General features: G+C 50.7%; 2 protein-coding genes across 5 annotated transcripts in view; one reads left to right on the plus strand and one right to left on the minus strand.

Annotated features, from left to right (window-relative positions):
- Positions 1-505: 505 nt before the first annotated feature.
- LOC132392914 (insulin-like growth factor-binding protein 2) overlaps positions 506-22,699 on the minus strand; it is a 102,995-nt gene continuing 80,801 nt past the window's right edge. The window contains exon 4 of the mRNA XM_059967477.1: positions 506-757. Coding sequence (XP_059823460.1) covers positions 701-757 — 57 coding nt within the window. The 3' untranslated portion in view covers positions 506-700. The remainder of the gene's footprint in view (positions 758-22,699) is intronic.
- The window catches only part of LOC132392913 (insulin-like growth factor-binding protein 5), a 32,985-nt gene continuing 19,594 nt past the window's right edge, over positions 9,309-22,699 (plus strand). The window contains exons 1-3 of one of the 4 annotated variants that reach the window (XM_059967473.1): positions 9,309-10,090; positions 20,967-21,190; positions 21,418-21,651. In XM_059967473.1, the coding sequence (XP_059823456.1) occupies positions 9,748-10,090; positions 20,967-21,190; positions 21,418-21,651 (801 nt within the window). In that variant the 5' untranslated portion in view covers positions 9,309-9,747. The remainder of the gene's footprint in view (positions 10,091-20,966; positions 21,191-21,417; positions 21,652-22,699) is intronic. The other 3 variants (XM_059967472.1, XM_059967475.1, XM_059967474.1) reach the window with 3 other exon arrangements.

Genomic DNA, 22,699 nt, shown 5'->3' on the forward strand with positions numbered 1-22,699 from the left:
CAGTTTCAAGGTTTACCTGTGAGACTCCGTCTCTCTGTGTCAAGGCTCCATATCAGGGCTCTGTGTCAAGATCCCTCCTGTTTGCTGTTCGGCGCTTACACCTGTGTAAACATCCAAGCGCGATCTCTGTGCCTGTGTCCTGCACTTGGGTTCGTTTCCTTCGCTCCTTGCAACAGGATGAACCTAGCCTGAAGAGCCTGTGTCTGTGCTGTAGTGCTCTATGACTTTATCATTCCTTATTCAACAGTCCTGCCCTCCCACGACACAGTTTGGTGAATCGTTCCCTGTACCATCGCTTTTGCAACCATGTCTAGTCAGGCCAAACCTGCACCTGGCACCTCATCTGTGGTCTCAACCAAACCCCATGCCGTTGCACACTCCGATCCTCTCAGGATGAATGCCAGTCTCCTTTGGCACACATCACACCCTCACCATTCAGGAGCATGCCCCTTCCCATCACTACCATCGCAAAGGAGGCACAGGAGCCCGAAAGCACACACTCAAATGTTTCAGGAACAGTTTAATACTATCGATATCATGAATTACAAAACTAAATTGTGCGGAATAAAAAGGAGTAACCAGATAGTATCATTGAAAATGCTGGCTGCTTTACTGAAGCAGCGAGAAATGTAAACACAGGGGTGAGGCTGAGTTTCCATGACATGCTGAGTTGTGCCCACAGCGATGACGTTCCTTGCACTCACGGGTAGGTAGGTGCCATACCAAAATGTTGGAGGCTCAGCAGGTCAGTAGGTATCTGTGGAGGGAAATAAACAGTTTATTTTTCAGGTTAAGGCACTTCATCAGGTCTGGCTTTTTGTGTATGTTGCTCTAGATTTCCAGCATCTACAGAGTCTCTTGGGTTAATGGGATAGTATTCATGGATTCATGGACCATTCAGGAATCTGATAATGGAGAAGAAGCTGAAGGTCATGTGTTAAGGGTGGAATGTGAAATGTTTAAGGGGAATCTGTGGGGCAACTTCTTCACTCAGAGGCTGGTGTAAGTGTGAAACGAGCTGCCAGAGGAAGTGATGGATGTGGGTTCAATTGCAACATTTAGGAGAGGTACATGGATGGGAAGGGAATGGTGGGCTGTGTTTCAAATGCTGGTTAATCAAATTAGCCAGAAAAACCGCTCAGCCTGAACTAAATGGGCTGAAGGGCCTCTATCATTCTATGACTGTGTAAGAGAATAGCAGCACAATTAGGCCATTCAGTCCATTGATTCTGCTCTGCACTTCCACCATGGTTAAGTTGTTATCCCTCTCAAACCATTCTCCTCCCTTCTCTCCATAAACTTTTACAGCCTTGCTAATCAAGAACCTATCAACCTCTGTTTTACACACTCTCAATGACTTTGCCTCCACAACTATCTATGGCAATGAATTCCACAGATTTAAAACCCCCTGGCTAAAGAAATTCCTCCTCTCCTCTGATCTAAAAGGACATATACTGAGGCTGCATCCTGTGGCCGTAGACTCCCCCCCCCAATAGGAAACATCCTTTCCACACTCACTCTGTCTTGGCCTTTCAATATTCAGTCGGCTTCAATAAGAACCCCCCTCCACGTTTCTTCTAAGTCCCAGCAAGTAGAGACCCAGAGCCATCCAAAGCTCCTCGTATGCTATGCCTTTCACTCCCTGGATCATTTTCGTGAACCTCTTCTGGACCCTCTCCAATGGCAGCTTACCCTTTCTTCAATAGAGGCTCAAAATAGCTCACAATGCCCCAAGTGTGGTCTGACCAATGACTTATAATGCCTCAGGTTTATATCCTTGCTTTTATACTTCAGGCCTCCTGAAATGAATGCTAACATTGAATTTGCCTCCTTACCACTTAATCAACCTGCAAGTTAACATTTTGGGAATCCTGCACGAGGACTCCAAGTTCCTTTGTACCTCTGATTTTTGAATTTTCTTCCCATTTGGTATTTCTTCTACCAAAAAGCATGACCAAACATTTCCCTACACAATATTCCATCTGCCACTTCTTTGCCAATTCTCCTAATCCGCCTCAGACCTTCTGCCGATGCCCAGATTCCTCAACACGACCAGCCCCTCCACCTATCTTCATATCACCTGCAAACTTGGCTACAAAACCGTCAAGAATGGAGAGACACGGACACTGTGTAAACAGAGGAGATTTGTGTGGTTAGGCTTTCAACTACTAATTTAATTTGTTCACACAGAGCCATTTCAATGAAATGGGATTATGCAGATGAACTTCATTAGGTTTCTGGTGGTTGTTACAGACTCGGGTATCGGTGCACTCATTTGTATATTAACGATTCCCAGCTTCTCACCGTTTCAGTAACATGGTGCTTTTCTGTGGGGCTGCGTCAGGGTGTAGAATTTTTTGTTTGGTATTTTCTTTGTAGTTTAACTCTCCTCTGCTCCCTTTTTATTTTTTTATATATGCGTAATTGTTCAGTAAATCTTCCTGTAATTGTAGTGTATTCTGTATTTCGAGAAGCCTCTCGAGCAGGTGTCATGCCACTGGCATCTGGCTATCTCGTAGGTTAATTGTTATCATTTGAATGTTGTTTCTCTCCAGTCTGAGTGTGAGACAACCACAACTGTCTCCTCCTTTGTCTTCTTTTCTTTGTTAATTATTTGTTCTTGTAACACTGTAATAGTGTTACACTAACCGCTATGCTACTGACACAATTGGCATAATGCAATTGCAGTGCCCGCAACCCAGGTTTGATTCCCACTGTGGCACGTTCTTCCGGTAACCGCATGTGTTTCCTCCGGGTGCTCTGGTTTCCTCCCACATTCCAAGGATGTACAGGTTAGCAGGTTACTTGGTCATTTGCACGTAAGTGGGTGGGGTGGGTTCATTGGGCCAGAGGGCCTGTTATTATGCTGTATTGCTAAATAAAATAAATTACATCAGCCATAACTACCAAGTTTTATGCCTCAGAAGAACCTCTGAATCAATATCACCCGATCACCTTGCAGGTGACACCCAGGTCCTCAGAACAGTGGCTTGGTGGAGCAGTGAGATCTGGTGAAGCAAGAGATTAGAATGCAGTGATGACCAGGAGTGGCTTCTCCTCGTGGGACTGCTGGTTACGTATGACAAATCCGTGCGGAGTTTAATGATCCAGCGATTTGGGAATTCAACGCTTGGGAAAACATTGCCACCTCGTTCGATAAGATGCTGTTGCCTCCCAGTGGATGAATCCAATATTGCAAGAGTAATCCTCACCGGGCAAGTGACTGGAGGACAGATTCCACCAAACTTTTAAAACTGTTTATCTCCCTTTTTCAAAAAAAGTTCAAAATCTGTTTGAGTTCTCTGCGTGTTTTCTTCTCCCGGAGCTTTGGTAGCTCAGAGAACCTTGTACATGGCTTCGGAGTAGTTTGCCGGTGAGCAGGAGATCACGGCGAGCATGTGTAACGTCTCAGTAACTTGTCAGCTGTTTCTGGGAATTATCCACTGACAGAAGCTGCTAGCTTCTGAATGGTGAATGTGGAAAGGGAGCAAGGAAAGCTGAGAGTTATTACTCTGCCACCATTAGACTCATCGGCCGGTGTGGGTAACTTTACTCACTCCAACTCTGAACTGATTCCGCAGCCTAGGGCTCTACAACTCGTGTCCTCAGTATTGGTTATTTATTTGTCTGTTTATTTATTTATTTATTATTTGCACAATTTGCCTTCATTTGGACATTGGTTGTTTGTCAGTCTTTCTGTGTAGTGTTTCATTGACTCAAATATATTTCTTTGTTCTACTGCGAATGCCTGCATGAAAATGAATCTCTGGGTAGTAGATGGTGATTATATAGGCACTTTGAGAATAAATTTACATTCGATTTTTTTGAATTCTGGCTTTCGTTTGACTTTTTGAAATCATCAAAAGGAGGCAAAGAGATTTAACAGGCCGGAGAGAAGTAGAGCCATGCGTGGAAGTGGTTACTGGGGTGGGGTGTTCGTGGAGGCAGGCAGTATGGTGGAGTTGGAGAGGATTATTTTCACTGACGGTGACAGTTGCCTGGAATGGGTTACCAGGGGTTAGTGGTAGGATCGGGCAGTTTGGTAGAGTCTAAGTGGATTTTAGATATATACGTGAATATGAAGGCAATGGAGGGGTGTCAGATGATACGCGGAAGGAGGACATTTAGTATAAATTGGCATCAAAGACGGCACAACATCGTGGGCCAAATGGCCTATCCCACGTGGTACTGTTCTGTATTCTGTGTTCTATAAAGCAGCGTGCAGTGAACTGACAGGCATGATGTAGCAGGGACACTGGGGCAGAACATGGAACAGTACAGGCCCTTCGGCCCACATAGTTGTGCTGACCCTTTAACCTACTCTAAGAACAATCTAATGCTTCACTCCCACATTGTCATCCATCTTTCTATTACCCATACAGCTATCCAAGAGTTTCTGAAATGCTCCTAATGTATCTGCCTCCATGCAGGGTTTTCCACGCACAGAGGAGAAAGAACACACATGGACACAGGGCAATGTGAGCAGGAATAGGCCATTCAGCCCCTCAAGTCCATTCCTCCTTACAATACAACCAGGGATTATCTATGCTCCTTATTGATCTCTGTGCTCTGATCACCAAAAAGTTATTTGCCTTTAAAGGACTCAGGTCAGTGGGACAACTACAGTGGGAAAGGAGACAAGAAGTACATAGTCATAGAGTACCACACCACTGAAGTATTCCCTTCGGCCTGTCTACTTTGTGACTAACTCTTATCCTGCCTAGCTCCATCCAACCACACCCTGACCATAGCCCTCCATACTGCCCCATCCCTGTACTTGCCCAAAATAGAGATAGTCTGAGATTGATGAGGAGGGACAGAAGCAAACAGAGCAGGGTGATATAGAAGGGCAGAGAGGGGTAATGAGAGGGGTAGAGAGGAAGGGGAGACAAAGGAAGAGCAGCAAGCATTGGGAGAGAGAGAGAGGCAGGGACATGGAGAGGGAGGAATGGGAAGAGGGAGAGAGGTTGAGATGGGGAGAGGGATGGTGAGAGTCAGTGACAGGAACCGAGAGGGTGAAGAAGGGAAGGGACAGCGAGGGGAAGAAACCTGAAATAGCAGGAGGAAAAGGGTGAGGCAGGGACAGAGGGTGGCAGCAAAGGAAGGAGGGAGAGGCAGAGGGAGGGAGGGAGAGAGATGGGAGACACGGAGAGATGAGATTTGACTGGGGATGGTCGGTAAGTCTGATGGAAGATGAACGTACAGGAACAGGTGGATTGTAAATTGTGGCTTTGTACCACACAGCAGCAAATGGGACCTGACCTGACACCGATCCATCACTGAATACCAGGGCCCCAGGATTAATCACCACCCAAACAAACGACAGATATGATCAGCAGAGTGAAGGGGCTGTCCCTCGGGGCAGAAAATTCCCACGCTGCGAGCGCAGTCACAGTCAGTGACCCAGGAGTACCAGTCCAATTCTGGCTGGTGGGGGTTCCTTGAATTTTTTTCTATTAGGGGCTGAGTGACAAAGGATCTGGACAGAGATGAGTCAGTCAGAGAATGTGGCATGAATGTGTAACAGAAGGTTCAAGTCCAACTAGACTTTAAAAGGTGGGTTAAAGTGTCTACAGACGTTAGCTGTCGGTGTCTCATCGGACGGCACAGACCCACGCAGGAAAGTACACAGAGCTGGAGGCAAACTATTCTCATGGGTGGACAGGATTCAGGGCCAGTCACGAGCGCTGGTGTTAATGAGGAGATTGTCTGAAGGAGAGACCGGTGTTGCCTGTGGTCTGGGCTGATCCCAGACATGCTTGCCTTTATTAATCAAACAGTTGAGTTCAAAGGTCATGAAGTAATGCCGCTTTACAAAAGTTAGTTAGGGCACATCTGGAGTAGTGCCTTCTGTTCTGGTTGCTGTTTACAGGAAGGGTATTGAGGTTTTGCAGAGTTTGGGCTGAAGGGCCTGTTCCTGGGCCGTACCCTTCTGTGTCCTACCCTCCGTGTGCATGAGTGACAGGTCACAGGCTGAGGGAAAATTGGATCCATCGTTTGCTAGTGAATCCGGAGCAGGTGCAGGGAGTGGGGGCGTTGAGGGGTCATGTGAGGAGGGAATCTGTGTGGGGAAAGCAGGGTCACGGACAGCTCAGTCAGAGTTTTGGTAAGTGGTGAGAAGGAGGTGGAGGCTGTGGAGAGCATGGGGGATCCCAGAAGGAAGGGTAATGGTGGGTGGGAGCCAAGTACAATAAGCTACACAAGGGTTTTGGAATATTGTTGTTTTCCCCAAGGCCTGGAAACAAGAAGCAGGAATCCCTACTCGGGTGGTTAGGGATTTTTGGAATTCTCTGTCACAGGGAGCTGTCGGTGTTGGCCTATGGAATTCATTCAGAGCTGAGGCTAGAGCCTAATCCGGTGCTGGGGACACCAGGTCAGAGGGCGAAGACACGGCACCATTCCACTCAGCAACAAGCGGCTCGAGGCAATGCAGCCAGCATAATCAAAGACCCCACCCTCCCCAGACATTCTCTCCTCTCTCCCTCCCATCAGGCAGAAGATACAACACGTACTGCCAGGCTCATGGATAACTCTTACCCCAATAATATAAAACTCTTTTAACAGTGGAATCATGTCCTCATAATCTACCTCGTTATGGTCTTCCCCATTATTGTCCACCTGCACCATTTTCTCTGTAATTGGAACACTTTAATTCTGTAATTGCTTTACCTTATACTAAATAAAAACTATTTCTTTAACCTTACTTTCAACAAACATCTTTTTAGTCTTTTTATTTTCATTTTTTTAAAATGTATTTTCACTTTTGCCATTGTCAAGCACGTTGAACTACATTGTATGAAAAGCGCTCTATAATAAGTTATTATTATTCCTACATCAATGGATTGTTCTGTATGAATGGTATGCAGGACAGCATGGTTAATATACCACTGTCGCAGCACCTGCAGCCCAGGTTCAATTCCCACCGCTGTCTGAGAGGAGCTTGTACCTTCTCCCCTTGACCTCCGGGTTTCCTCCAGATGTTCCGGTTTCCTCCCACATTCCAAAGACATACAGGCTAGTAGGTTAATAGGTCACAAGAGTGTAACTGGGGCGGTGCAGGCTCCTTGGGCTGGAACTGCCTGATACAGAGCTGTATCTCTTAAAAGCAGTACAAATTTCTCACTGCGTCTTGATACATGCAGGATGCTGTGGTCAGCATGGAGCAGTAGGGCAAAAGGGTAGGACATGTGGTAGGACTCTATAACTCAATAACTTCCATTAACCAATTCACCAGCCTCCTCCTGGGTCATCTTATTAAGTGATTCCCCACTGTCCTGCGTTGACCCCACGCCTCAGGAGGGGGTGATCACCCACAGAGATGAAGTATTCACTGGAATGATCTGAGCTGGAAGGGGTAAGCGGTGATCCGGGCTGCATCGCGTTGAGTTTTGAAGAGTCGGAGAAACTGGGATTACAATAGGGGAGAAGTTCAGGAGAGTGGAGAGAACGTCATTCCACTGATCCTGCCCTGACGCACACAGGGGGATATGAAACGTGAACTGGAGCAGCTTGTTTTGGGGCTCACAAGGACTGTGCCTGGTCAGTGTTTTCTGGCCATCACAAGGAACACAAGGCATTTGGCCATCAGGCTTCCCCAACTTGTCCCACCGTCCAGTGGGTGTCAGGAAATGCAGAGGAGGCTTAACCCAAAAGCAGAGCAGCAGAGCCGATTCAGCGGTGAACGATAACTTCAGTAATAGACCACTAAATAACAAGGGGCCACAAAGTACGAGAAAACAGAAACTGAACACAACTGGCAACAAGCGACGGGTTGAGTCCACCTCGTTCAAGGAGTGAACAAGGACTGTGGGTGGGAACTAGGATTAAATAGGCTGCGTCTGACCCCTGCACTGTGGGATGGAGACGATCGACGTTACAGAGGGAGATTCTCTCTGAGTCCACCTCGTTCAAGGAGTGAACAAGGACTGTGGGTGGGAACTAGGATTAAATAGGCTGCGTCTGACCCCTGCACTGTGGGATGGAGACGATCGACGTTACAGAGGGAGATTCTCTCTGAGTCCACCTCGTTCAAGGAGTGAACAAAGACTGTGGGTGGGAACTAGGATTAAATAGGCTGCGTCTGACCCCTGCACTGTGGGATGGAGACGATCGACAGAGATTCTCTCTGTGGCTAACCCCAGGCCTGTGGGATGGAGACGATCGACAGAGATTCTCTCTGTGGCTAACCCCAGGCCTGTGTCATGGACGTTACAGAGGGAGATTCTCTCTGAGTCCACCTCGTTCAAAGAGTGAACAAGGACTGTGGGTGGGAACTGGGGTTAAATAGGCTGCAGGTGACAAGTTTGGAGTGAGTGGCTGGTGAATCCCATTAGCTGGGAGGTGTCAGCAGGACCAGGCATTGACACTGGGCACTGACAGGTCCTTGATTAGAAAAGGTATCAAAGGGGGAAGGCAGAAGGATAAGACTGAAAGGGAAATTAAATCAGCCACGATCGAATGGCCTCAGGGTAACCATAGAAAATCAAGGGTTAGCGAGGGACATGGAACGAAGGAGCAGATGGAGACAGAAGGCGTGGGAAGTCAGAGGGGCAGCATGCATGCAACATTTGACAGCTCCTTCCCGCCGCTGCCCGTGTATGGTCTCCCAGTGAGCATGTGTCTTTCCTCACACACTCCGTAGGGTTGGGGGGAGTCAGTTGTGGCCGTGTAGTGTTGGTGCCAGAAACATGCTGATGTTTCCAGGCTGCCCCCGGCACATCCTTGAACTGGGTCTGTTTGAAAAGAGACACATTTCACTCTATGTTTCCACGTACAAGGTTAATGTGAGCAATTGGGGACAATGCAGCTGGGCAGAACGGGTGGCAGGGCCAGGATGGGCTGAAGGGCCTCTTTCTGTGCTCCGTCACTCCAAGGCTCCAGGATGGGGAATGGCAGAGCAGGTTTGACGGGCGGAAAGGCCTCCACTGTTCTGCCAAACGAGAGATCGTTTTCATCACATCAACCCGAGAATAATCCGGCGTTCCTCCGCCAGTATCTCTCCTCTCGCTTTGTGCCGCTCTTCCTCCCCAACCGTTCCTTTCCTTCCATCGCCCTCCTGCTGCCTTCACTCCTTTCTCATCCTCTTTCTCACTCTCTCCCCTTCTCTCTGTGAATTTCTTTGTTTGACTCTCCGTTTTCCTACACTTCCTCTCCTCCTGCAAACAGTAATTCACCCCAGCATGCCCCATCCTCCCCGTTCTGCCCCTGACGTCCTCTCTCTCCCTACCCCCTCTCCCCCACACTCCAGTCCTATTCTTTCCCCCCGCCTCCCCGTGCACTCCGGCGTGAGGCGCTGAGCGAGCGGTGGGAAGGAAAGGGATCCGCCACCGCCGCCGCTGCTGTTTAGAAAACTTGCCGGATGAAATCTCTAGTTTGGTGTCAGTTTACAGCCTGTCGAGGTCCGCTGCTCCCAGCTGCCAACAACATTCCCAAATACTCTCCTTTCTCGGGCGGGGAGGAGGGATTTATTCAGATCGCTGGGCAGTTGCGTGAAACCGATTTAAAAAGAGCTGCCGGAGAGCGGGGACAGACAGATCGCAGAGGATAACACAGACAGGGATCATTCCCACCCTCTCTCTTCACCACAGCCTGCAGACCGCTGAGGAGTTGTGTTCTGTTCTTTGCAACACAGAAAGGCGATTTGAAAACTTTTTGCATAAGTTTTGGAAAAGTTTTTTTTAAGTCTTTATTTTTTTGCTGCAAAGGTTGCCTGTGTGGCGAGAAGCCCCGCGGGGCTCTTCCCCCAACATGCTGGTCTCCCTCCCGGTGTTGTTGTTTCTGTCTGGGGGTCAGTGGAGCGGCTCGCTGGCGCTGGGGCCCCGCGTCCACTGCCAGCCGTGCGACGAGAAGGCTGCGTCCGTCTGCCTGGCCCCACCGGCCGGCTGCCAGCTGGTGAAAGAGCCCGGCTGCGGCTGCTGCCTCACTTGCGCGCTGGAGGAGGGTCAGAACTGCGGTGTTTACACCGAGGTTTGCGCCGCGGGACTCAAGTGTCTGCCGAAGCCGCAGGAGGAGAAGCCTCTGCACGCCCTGCTCCACGGCCGCGGCGTCTGCAGCCCGGCCAAGAGCCACCAGAGCCCCGTGCCCACGCCAGGTGAGTGTCCGGCGCCAGTCACAGCGAGCGCACGAACGGCGCAACCTGCGGGATTGGCGCAACTCCGGCACGGCGAAGTGAAACTCGCGGAGAACGCTGCAAACTGCTGCGCGGTGGAATCCGCGGAGAGCAGCGCTACTCTCCGGGAACCGGCGCAACTCCCGGAAAGACGGTCAGCTCTCAGAGAGCGATGCTGCCAGCCCCCGGGGACGAGCGCGCTGTCAGTTTCTCTGCTCAGACTTTCAGATTAAGAGGGAGGGAGAGAGCGTGATGAGATGGAGGTGAGAGAAGAATCCGGGGGAGGAATAAACACAGATGGGGAGAGTGGAACGGGCCTTGGGGAGAGACGGGAGAGAGAGTGGGATGAAATGAGGAGAGAGTAAAGGGCGACAGGCTGATCGTGGGGAAGGGAGAGGATGAGGTGGGTGGGAGGTGAGGGGAGAAACGGAGGAGTTTCCGCAGGAGGAGTGCAGGGTGAGGGAGAGGTGGGATGAAGGGTGAGAGAAAAGGTTTCGAAGAGAAGGGGAGGGGGTGACCGGGGAACTGAGATAGGGAAGGGTAAAGAGGGGCGGGAGAATGAGGGTTGGGATGAAAAAGAGGAAGTTGGGGAGGGAGGAGAGGTGAGCAGGTCGTGATGGTGAGGGGTGGAGGGGCAACGTTAGGGTTGGAGGTGAGGGAGAGAGGACAGGAGTAAGGATTGGGGGTATGAGGGCTTTGAAGGTGAGGTGTGGAGGGGAGGTGAACAGAGAGTGAGTGAGATGAGGGACAGAGGAGAGGTGGGTGAGATACAGGGAGGAGGGAGATAGGTTGAGTGTTGGGGATGAAGGAGAGGGGAGGGTAGTGGAGGTGAGAGGGAGGGAGGTGGGGGTAATGAGAGGGCTGAGGGGAGAGGAGAGGGTGTTGAGTGGTAGGGAGGGAGATGGGTTCACTAGAATTAGCCCAGCTGCTGCAGGAACCTGTTGATGTGTGTGTGGGTGTCCTGTCCACTGGCAATGCCCAGTGTCCCCTCCAGATGTGATTTCCAGCTGCTAACATTGTTTCTGACTGTCTACTACCTCTGCCAGATGTGTAGTGGCTGCCAGATGCTTGTTGCTCCCAGCCCGGATTTTCCTGGTGCTCCCGCCCTTCCTGCCTGGCTGGCTCCAGCTGTGATTCCAGATGCTGACATTAAACTCCAGCTGTCAGAGGTTCAGCTGACTGTGCATTGGAACATGGAACATAAAACACAAGAGCAGAATTAGGCCATTCTGCCCATCGAACCTGCTCTACCATTCCAGCATGGCTGATTTATTATCCCTCTCAACCCTGCATCCTCCCCATAACTTTTGACGCCCTGATTAGTCGACCTCTACTTTAAATATATCCAAAGACCTCTACAACTGTTTGTGGCAACGAATTCCACAGATTCATCACCCCCGGCTGAAGAAATTCCTCCTCATCTCTGTTCTAAATGGATGTCCCTCTATTCCAAGGCTGTGTCCTCTGGCCCTAGACTCCACCACTACAGGAAACATTCTCTCCATATCCACTCTATCTCGGCCTTTCAACATTCAATAGATTTCAATGAGATCTTCCTCATTCTTCGGAATTACAGAGGGTGCAGGTCCAGAGCCGTCTAATGTTCCTCATATCAACCTTTCCGTTCCTGGGATCATTCTCGTAAACCTCCTCTGGATCCTCTCCAGTGTCGACACATCTACGTGCGAATTCCAGACAGGATTCCCTGGAATCCTGGTGGTGTCCTACACCAGCTGGCCGGCAACCATTGCGGTGTGGTTGCTGTTTGTGGGGACGCCGTGGGTTGTAGGGAGAGAACCCAACTGTGGTAGACGGAGTGAAGTGTGGGAATATCTGGGAGCGCAACATATTGTAGGGAGAGGACCCAACAGTGGGGTGGGAGAGCACATGGGCAGATGAAGTGAACACCTGGGACAATTTCCTCATGTGGTGCTAGAGCTGCCCCTGAACCGTTACCTCCGTGAGAGAATACCACGCCGACAGGAGACTAAAGCCCGTGATCCTGTTGAGGGAGGGTCACACTTGAGGGAGCATCACACTGTGAGGGGATGTTTCTCTGGGAGTGGTGATACTGTGGGCGTGCTGCTCTGTGGGAAGGATATCACTGAGGGAGGGTCACACTGTGGGGTTGTTGGTAGAGGGAGTGCCGCACTGTGGGAGGAGGGTGGTACGAGGGGAGGGTCACACTGTCAGAAAGCTGCCTTTTGGATGAGGTGTTAAGTAACAGCCTGAGGGTGGTGGGACGGGTGTGTGTGTGTGTGAGAGAGAGAGAGAGAGAGAGAGGGAAGAAGTCGTTTCAAATAAATGTCCAATGGCACTGTGGGATCGTTCTGTGCACTGCATATCTGTTCCCCTCAAATGAACAATCACCAGTGGTAAGGTGTGAGTTCGACTTCAACACTTAAGAAGTTTGATTAAGTACATGGATGAGAGATGCGTGGAGGGCTATGGTTTAGCCGATGAACAGGACAAGGCAGTATAATAGTTTGGCATGGACATGATGGGCCAAATGGCCAGTTTCTGTGCAGTAGAGTTCTATGACTTTATGACCAGAGTGTTGCATTCTTCCTTGGCTGCTGTACACCACTCCCTTACCCCCCCTCCCCTTGGTGGATCTACAAGGACTGAAGGGATGGGGGTGGGAGGGTAGCTCAGCTATTAAGCCCTGTAGTGGCCTTCATTACGTGTCCTCCCAGTGACACCAAGATAGGGATTTGAACACTGTGGTGGCTGGTGGGTGTTTGGGAAACCCCTGCTATTGCCACTACAACAGTTCAGTGAGACCGCAAAACTTATCTTCCCACTACGTGTCCAGTGAGATCCCAAACCCTACCCCTCCAATGCCACCTTCCCACGCACTATGGTCCGAGCGGTGTCCACTAAGACTGCACACTCCATGCTTCCACCTGCAATGGTCAGTGAGACCCCATACCTCACCTTCTCACCTACAATGGTCAGTGTTGTGTCCAGAGAGACCCCACACATCATCTCTCCAGCTACAATGATTAGCTTAGTGTCCAGTGAGACCCCACACTCCCAACCTCATATGGTCAGTGTATTGTAGAATGATACTCTACACCCTACCATCTGACCTACAATGGTCAGTGAGATCTCTTACCTCAATGGTCAGTATGGTGTCCCGTGAGACCCCACACCCTACCCTTCCACCTACAATGATTGGTGTGGTGCCCAGTGAGATCCCACACTTCACCCTCCCACCTACAATGGTCAATGTGGTAACCAGTGCACTCTGCAGATGCGCAGTAGTAGACAACAGTGGCTAGTGTTTGGACAGTAGGAACAATGTTGATTTTGTAATGGCCAGTGGACAACATGAGCCTCTTTTGAACCATGGTGAGCAAAATTCAGCAATAACCAGTGGTAGCACTGGTGGTCAGTGGGAGTGGATCTGTAACGGTCAGTGGTGGACAATGGTGAATATTGTTCATCTGTCATGGCCAGTGGCATTGGTGGTCAGTGTGGGACAGTGGTAGGAGCTATGGGCACTCATGGTCAGTGGTAGACAACAGTAGCCATCAATGGACATTAGCTGGTAGTGGTTGTGGACACTAGCGAGCAGTGCTCATCTGTAACAGTCAGTGGTGGATTGGGCAGTGGTGAGCATTGTGGACAGCGTATTAGTGGACAATGATGGACAGAGGTAAGCAATGCAGGTCGGTGATGGACAACAGTGGGCCCCAGCAGGAATTGGCTGGCAGTGATGAGATTGGTCAGTGGTGGGCCATGTTCATCTATAGTGTCAGTGGTGGTCAGTAATCATTAGTGGGAGACAACATTGGACATTGGTTGGCAGTGGTGAGCAGTGTCTGTTAGTGATGGACAACAGTGGTGGGTTGTGATGAGCAGTTGTGGGTAACAGTGGTGCTCAGTAAGGGTCAGTGCTGGACAACAGTGTGTGTTAGTGGACATTGACAGGCAGTGGTGCACAATGGTGAGCAAGGTAAATCAGTGATTGGGAGTGGTGAGCGGTGGGCAACAGTGGCTGTCAGTGGTGAGCAGCCGTAGACAGTGATGGGAGTGCACCAGTAGTCAATGCTGGTAAGTACTTTTCTCAGAACATAGAACATTACACAGAACAGCAAAGGAATGGTCTTTCAGGCCACTATGTTGTGTCGATCCAAATAAATTAGTAATCAAATGGCCAACTAAACTAATCCCTCCTGCCTACATAGCATCCATATCCTTCCGTTGTCCTCACATTCATGTGCCGTCTAAACCTCTCTTTAAAGCCCCCCATGAATCTGCTTCTACCACCACTCCAGGCTGCACATTCCAGGCACCTCTCAGTGTTTTAGAAAAAAAACTTGCCTCCCTCATCACTTTTAAAATTGTCCCCTCCACTTCTCCCCCTAAATGCAAGCCCTCTTGTACTAGACGTTTCAACAGCGGGACAAAGATGCTGTCTGTCTACTCAGTCTGTGCCTCTCGTAATCTTACAAACCTCTGTCGGATCTCCCCTCAGCCTCCACCACTCTGGAGAAGACAACCCAAGTTTGTCCAGCCTCTCGCTGTAGCACATGCCCCCCCCCCCCCAGGTAGCATCCTGTAAGCCCCCTCTGCACCCTCTCCAAAGCCTCAACACCCTACGATGGGGTGACCAGGAGTGTATGCAGTACTCCAGATTTTATAAAGCTGCAATATAACCTGCTGACTTTTGATCTCAGTGCCTTGACTAATAAAGGAAAACATGCCTTTGTTGCGCATTAACCGGTGCGGTACGGTTACACAGCCGTTAGTATAATGCTAATGCAGCACCAGCAACTCGAATGTTCAGTCTAGAGGCCTGTGACACAGAGATCGGTTCTGGGTCCACTGTCGTTTGTCATCTATAGTAATAACTTGGATGACAATGGTGTTTTTGTGGCTAGTAAATTTCAGGGAGCTATGTAAAGGTAGTCAACACAGGTAGACAGGTGGGGGGGAGGGGGTGGGTTGAGAAAATATTTGGCACCCTAGCCTTTAGTCAGGAAAAAGCACTCGTATGAAAGCTGGGATGTCATATTACAACTGTACAAGACGTTGATGAGATCCCACCTGGAGTACTGTGTTCGGTTCCTGAACATAGAACATAGAAACCTACAGCACATTACAGGCCCTTCGGCCCACAATGTTGTACCGACCATGCACCTACTCTAAAAACTGCCTAGGCTACTGCATAGCCCTCTATTTTCCCAAGCTCCATGTACCTGTCTAAGAATCTGTTAATAAGACCCTATTGTATCCGCCTCCACCACAATCGCTGGCAGTGCACTCCACGCACCCACCACTCTCTGTGTGAAAAACCTACCCCCGACACCCCCTCTGTAGTACTCCCAAGCACCATGCACCCCCTCGTGTCAGCCATCGCAGCCTTAGGAAAATGCCTCTGGCTATACACGCGATCAATGCCTCTCATCATCTTGTACACCTCAGCTCACTCAGCTGTAGGAAGGATGTGACTATGAAGGAAAGGGTGCGGAGAAGATTATAGTCGTAGAGCATTTCAGCACACAAATAGGCCCTTCAGGCCATCTAGTCTATGCCAAACTAATTCTGCCTAGTCCCATGTCTGGACCATAGCCCTCTATGACCCCTCCCATTCATACACCAGTTCAAACTTATCTAAACGTAGCACTGTCGAAAATGCTGGAGGAATTCAGCAGGTCAGGCAGCATCCATAGAGCTGAACAAAGAGTCGACATTTCAGACTGAGACCTTTCTCCAGGGTCTCAACACTATACTACTGTGTGCTCTTCACCAGGGTGCTTCCTGCGTTACAGGCTATGACCTGTGAGAGGATGGACAAACTTGTTTCGTTTCCCTGGAGCAGTGAAGGCTGAGGGGAGACAGACCTGATGAAGGTTTGTAAAATTGAGAGGCATAGATACATAATCAGTCTTTTTCCCCCAGGGAGAAAATGTCCGTTCATACAGAGCGTAGCTTTAAAATGAGATGGGAAAGTTGGAAGGGAATGTGTGGAACACACACCGAGCTGTGGTGGTGAAGGCAAACACAGAGTGAAGTTTAAAAGCACATGAACGGACTAGGAATGGAGGGAAATGGTTGATGTACAGGCAGATGGGATTGGCGTTGTAGTTGACAAAGATGGGGCACTGAAGAAGGGCCTCTTCATGTTCTGTATTAGAGGCATAGTCTTAAAACACTGCATCTAGTCTGTGCCAAACTAATAATCAGCCTAGACCCATTGACCTGCAACCAGACCTAGTCCTTCGTCCCCCTCTCATCCGTGTACCTAGCCAAATTTCTATTAAATGTTAAAATCAAACCAGCATCCACCACTTACACTGGCAGCTCCTTCTTCACTCTCACCTCTCTGAGTGAAGAAATTACCCCCCCATGTTCTCCTTAAACATTTCAACTTTCACCCTTAACCCACGACCTTTAGTTCTAGTCTCACTCAACCCCAATGGAAAAAGCCTGCTTGAATTTACCCTGTCTATTCCCCTCATAATTTTGTAAACCCTTGTAAATTTTCCTTGATCTCTTTCAATCTTATGGACGTCTTTCCTGTAGGTAGGTGATCAGGACTGCACACAATACTCCAGTTTAGGCCTCACCGATGTTTTCTATAATTTCAGTATGACATCCCATCTGCTGTACTCAATACATTGATTTATGATGGCCAGAAGCTCTCTTTAAGACTTGATGTTCTGCTCCTCTCAGGATCACTAATTGTGTAACTGTACAGAGTCACAGTTTATTGGCAAGGTTAGGGTTAATATTCTGTAGTTGCAAGACAAGCCATGTGCTTACTCTGGAACAGTCGATGTGATCTTTGACAGAATGCCAAAGCTTTTAAAAATATCGATATTATTTTTAAACTGCTCGGATCAGGTTTATTTTTACTGCTTTGTTGAACGCTCAGCCTCTCACCCACAGCAGCCTGCTTATCGTGCGGGTGGGGGCTGAACAATCGCTAACCAGCCCGTGGGGCCAGGGGTCAGAGTTCAGGGAGCGGGAGTCCGCAGCCGCAGTGATGTAGGTGAGGCAGTCACTCTGCCCGTCAGCCTCACTCCATCCATCCAGCATGAGATTCTGCAGATGAATGCTGGAGGAACTCAGCAGGGCAGGCAGCATCTGTGGAAAGTCGAGCCCCTGGAAGGAATGCAAAGGGAGGGAAAGGAAGGGGGGAGAAGCCCAGGATGCGAAGGTGGGGAGGGGAGCAGTACAAGCTGGCAGGATGGAGAGTAGGTGGATGTGTGAGGGGGAGGGGGAGGAAATGAGAAGCTGGGAGGTGATTGGTGGAGAAGGTAAAGGGATAAAGGAGGAGGAATCTGATTAGAGAGGAGAATGGCCCATGGGAGAAAGGGAAGGAGGAGGGGCACCAGAGGGGGTGGGGTGGGTAGGTAAGGAGAAGAGAAGGGGCAAGAGGGGGAACCACAATGGGGAATCCAAAAAGAGAAAGGGAAGGGGGAGAAGTCAATGTTTGTGTCAGGTTAGAGGCTACTCAAATGGTATATAAGATGTTACACCTCCAGCGCGAGAGGAGGCCATGTTGGAATGAGGAGTAGAATTAAAATGGGTGGCCACTTGCAAATCCTGCCTGTTGCAGATGGAGCGAAGGTTTGGACTCTGTGAACCATGGCACACGTGACAATAATAAACCAGTTCCAATTCCTTGCTTTGGCATATTTACAATTGCAAAATTAACGGAACACTCTGGCCGTGGAAGGGACAGCCAATGTTTCTTCTGCCTCTGCTTTCCTCGGGAGTTTACTGCTGTCAATGTACCGGAGAACGTTGACCGGGGGCAGCTTTACAGAGAGACCCGTGAGGGTCCAACACAGACAGAGCAGCAGCCACGCCACTCCCTGAGCTTAATGTCATATCGGCTGATAACAAACAGGATCTTTATTCTTGAGAGCAGGGCGCTCCATTCAAACCAGCATGGGTCGCACCACTCTGCTTTTAAAATGACAAAGGCCGCACGCAAACTGACCCTCACTGGGGGACGGTCCCACACACACACTGACCCTCACTGGGGGACGGTTCCCCACACACACTGACCCTCACTGGGGGACGGTTCCACACACACACACTGACCCTCACTGGGGGACAGTCCCACACACACACTGACCCTCACTGGGGGACAGTCCCACACACACACTGGCCCTCTCTGAGGGACGGTCCCACACACACACTGACCCTCACTGGGGGACAGTCCCACACACACACTAGACCTCTCTGGGGGACGGTCCCACACACACACTGACCCTCACTGGGGGACAGTCCCACACACACACTGACCCTCACTGGGGGACAGTCCCACACACTCACTGACCCTCACTGGGGGACGGTCCCACACACACACTGACCCTCACTGGGGGACGGTCCCACACACACACTGACCCTCACTGGGGGACAGTCACACACACACTGACCCTCACTGGGGGACGGTTCCCCACACACACACTGACCCTCACTGGGGGACAGTCCCCACACACACACTGACCCTCACTGGGGGACGGTCCCACACACACACACTGACCCTCACTGGGGGATGGTCCCACACACACACAGACCCTCACTGGGGGACGGTCCCACACACACACTGACCCTCACTGCGGGACAGTCCCCACACACACACTGACCCTCACTGGGGGACGGTCCCACACACACACTGACCCTCACTGCGGGACAGTCCCCACACACACACTGACCCTCACTGGGGGACAGTCCCACACACACACTGACCCTCACTGGGGGACGGTCCCACACACACACTGACCCTCACTGGGGGATGGTCCCACACACACACTGACTCTCACTGGGGGACGGTCCCACACACACACTGACCCTCACTGGGGGATGGTCCCACACACACACTGACCCTCACTGGGGGATGGTCCCACACACACACTGACCCTCACTAGGGGACGGTCCCACACACACTGACCCTCACTGGGGGATGGACCCACACACACATTGACCCCCACTGGGGGACAGTCCCACACACTCACTGACCCACACTGGGGGACAGTCCCACACACACACTGACCCTCACTGGGGAACGGTCCCACACACACACACTGACCCTCACTGGGGGACAGTCCCACACACACTGACCCTCACTGGGGGACGGTCCCACACACACACTGACCCTCACTGGGGGACGGTCCCACACACACGCTGACCCTCACTGGGGGACGGTCCCACACACACTGACCCTCATTGGGGGACGGTCCCACACACACACTGACCCTCACTGGGAGACAGTCCCACACACACACTGACCCTCACTAGGGGACGGTCCCACACACACACTGACCCTCTCAGGGGGACAGTCCCAAACACACATGCTGACCCTCACGGGGGGACAGTCCCACACACACACTGACCCTCACTGGGGGACAGTCCCACACACACACTGACCCTCACTGGGGGACAGTAACACACACACACTGACCCTCACTGGGGGACGGTGCCACACTCACACTGACCCTCACTGGGGGACGGTGCCACACACACACTGACCCTCACTGGGGGACAGTCCCACACTAATGGGTCCTGTGTGTGCCTAGACACACAAACACATACTGGTTGATTGCTCCTGTGTGTGTTCTGTCTGTAAACTGACACCAGTCCGTGTGATATATTTAAACTCCAGTCGGTCCTTGTCGGCTTCCGGAGTGGAATCTGCTGTTGCTTTTGTCTCGTTCCAGGAATTATGAAGCACTGCCCTTCCTCGGTCTGCTTCCCCTCCCCACCTCCTCCTCCCTTGGACCAACCAGCTCTCTGTCGGGATTTCAGAACACACTCCCTCACTGACCCTTTCTGCTCCAGCCCGTGTCCCTCCCCCTCCCCCAGTCCTGTCCCGAATTTAATTTCACACGGTTACAGAGACAGTCTCTTTATCCCACCTCGGCATGGTACCAACCTACACTAATCCCATTCACCTGCACTCAACCCTCATTTCTCTGCTCCTTTCCCTTCCAAATATCTGCCAAAATGTTTCTGAATGTTGCTGCTGTAGCCACTTCTAACATTTCCTCTGGGAGCTTGTTCCAGATTCCCACCACCCTGTGTGTGAAAAATCTACCCCTCAGATTTCTATCAACGTCTACCCTCTCACCTTAAACCTGCACTCTCCAGTTGCAGGCACTCCTGCCCTACAGTAGTTCCAGAACCACTTGAGGCCGCATTATTCTGTTACCTTGTTTTCCTTGCACGTTTTTCTAAGGAGATAGGGAGATCAGTTTGTTGTGTCTAACTTTCATTTCTACTTCACGCATGATGTCTCAACATTAATACTTCATGCCCAAGTGTGCCAGATGCCTTCTTCACTAGCCTCTCCACCTGTGTCGCTATCTTTTTTTGGGGAACTGTGAATGTTCACTTCAAGGTCTCTGTGTTATTCAATGATGGGGGATCTTTTGATCCACTCCCACAGAGCCCTCGAAGTTGCTGCACAATTGATTGGGTGGCTAAGAAGGCGTTTGATGTGTTGGGCTTCATTGGCCAGGGGACTGAATTCGGGGCAATGCTACAGCCATATAAACCCTGGTTCGACCTCACTAGGAGAATTGTGTTCAGGTCATTATTGGAAGGGTGTGGAAGCTTTAGAGAGGGTGCAGAGGAGATTTACCAGGATGCTGCCTGGATTAGAGAGCATGTCTACTGAGGGTAGGTTGAGTGAGTTAGGGCTTTTCTCTTTGGAGTGAAGGAGCTAACTTGATAGAGGCGTACATAAGAACCATAGACAGAGACTTTTTCCCAGGGTATAGTTCAGAATTCATTTCCCATCTAGGATTATCAAACACAGTGTGAGTGCCCCTCCCTCAGTGTAAACCACAGCCCTCACCGCCGTCCCTCAGCCACTCTCCGGTCTCTGTTACAGAGAGGGTGTCCCCCAAATCTGAGGAGTCACCGGCATCCGAGGGGACAGAGGACGGTTACATCACCAAACCTGCACTGAAGAAGCACATCCGCCTGTCCAACCAGAAGGTGGAGGCGCTGAAACGGGACCAGAAGAAGCGGCTGCGCGTGTCCAAGATCATCTCGTCCTCGGAAAACACGGCCCACGACCGGCACCAGACCTCCTACAAGCACGACTCCGAGCTGGTGAGTCAGCACATTCCCCTGCTCCCCCACAATCTCTCCTCACCGCACTCACACCCCACCCCCGGAGGGGATATGTAGATGAACGACACGTCCCCATCACTGGGGCTAAGAGCTGTGGGGACGAGCTCTCTGCGGGGCCCGCGCTGGGGTCAGGGGTTTGAAGCTGGCGGAGGAGGGTTGGGTGGCGAGCTAGCGTACGCTGTACTAAGCCGGTGCTCTGTCCGCAGACTCCGTACCGCGCAGACGGCTCAGGGGTCGTGGTCGCCGTTGGACGGTCAGGCCATTGTGGACTGGCGCGTAGAGACCGTTCCCGCTGTAACAGGCTGGCGCTCTCTCTGCAGGGTCCGTGTCGACGGCAGATGGAGGTGGTGCTACAGAGCCTAAACAAGGCGGTCTACCTCAGCCCCGATGAGGTCTACATCCCCAACTGTGACCGCAAGGGTCTCTATAAACGGAAACAGGTTAGTGGTCCTCTCGTCCCACCAGCTTGCCTCTGGTGTCGAGCCACAGTCACACACCGTGTCAAATACCCCTACCTCGATGGTACGGCAACTGCTCTGCACGGGACCGCAAGGAATTGCAGAGAGTTGCGGACACAGCTCAGCACACCACAGAAAAGCAGCTCCCCTCCGCGGAATGTCCACACCTCTCAATGAAGCCTCAGTGAAGCAGCCAACGATAAAAGACCCCACCCACCCAAAACGTTCTCTCTCCTCCCCTCTCCCATCAGGTGGAGGGTGCAAAAGGCTGGCTACTGGTCAGAGGCCTGTTTATAGCTCTCCTCAAGGGTTTATTTTTTACCCTTGTGGTTTCTTAACTCTACCCACAAGGATTCTACATCTATCAGTCCTGTGTCACCTCTTTCTAAAGATATGTTTTAATTTTTTGCCAATGGAGCTTCCCTACCACCTCTGCTTACCTGCCTGTCCTTTCGATATAATGAGTATCTTCGTTGAGTTTATAACAATGATCTTCTGTCAGCCACAATTTAATGATGCCCAGAGTATCACACATGCCAACTCCAAATGCACTACAAGATCACCTACCTTATTTCATACACTGCATGCATTCAGATACAACATCGTCAGTCCTGTATTCATCACCCATTTCAATTTTATCCGCATGTTAACTTGGGTTAAGTTCATCACCCTTTCTCGAGTCATAGAACACTACAGAGATACACCCTTCAGCCCATCTCTTAACCTGCTTTATCCCATTGACCTGCTCCTGGACCATAGGCCTCTCTACCCCTCCCATCCATGTATCTATCTAAATTTCTCTTAAGTGTTGAAGTACAACTCCAGTCCAGCACTGCCGCTGGAGGCTCGTTCCACATTCTCACCCTCATCTGAGTGGTCTCCCCTCAAGTTCCCATGAGACAGTTAACCTTTCATCCCTAACCCATGACCTCTAGTTCTCATCACACCCAACCTCAGTGGAAAAAGCCTGCTTGTAATCCCTTTCTCAACTTCCACCCACATAGCCTCACTAGATGAGTTCTCCAGTCTA

Source organism: Hypanus sabinus, chromosome 4, assembly GCF_030144855.1.
Source record: "Hypanus sabinus isolate sHypSab1 chromosome 4, sHypSab1.hap1, whole genome shotgun sequence".
Classification (NCBI taxonomy): domain Eukaryota; kingdom Metazoa; phylum Chordata; class Chondrichthyes; order Myliobatiformes; family Dasyatidae; genus Hypanus; species Hypanus sabinus.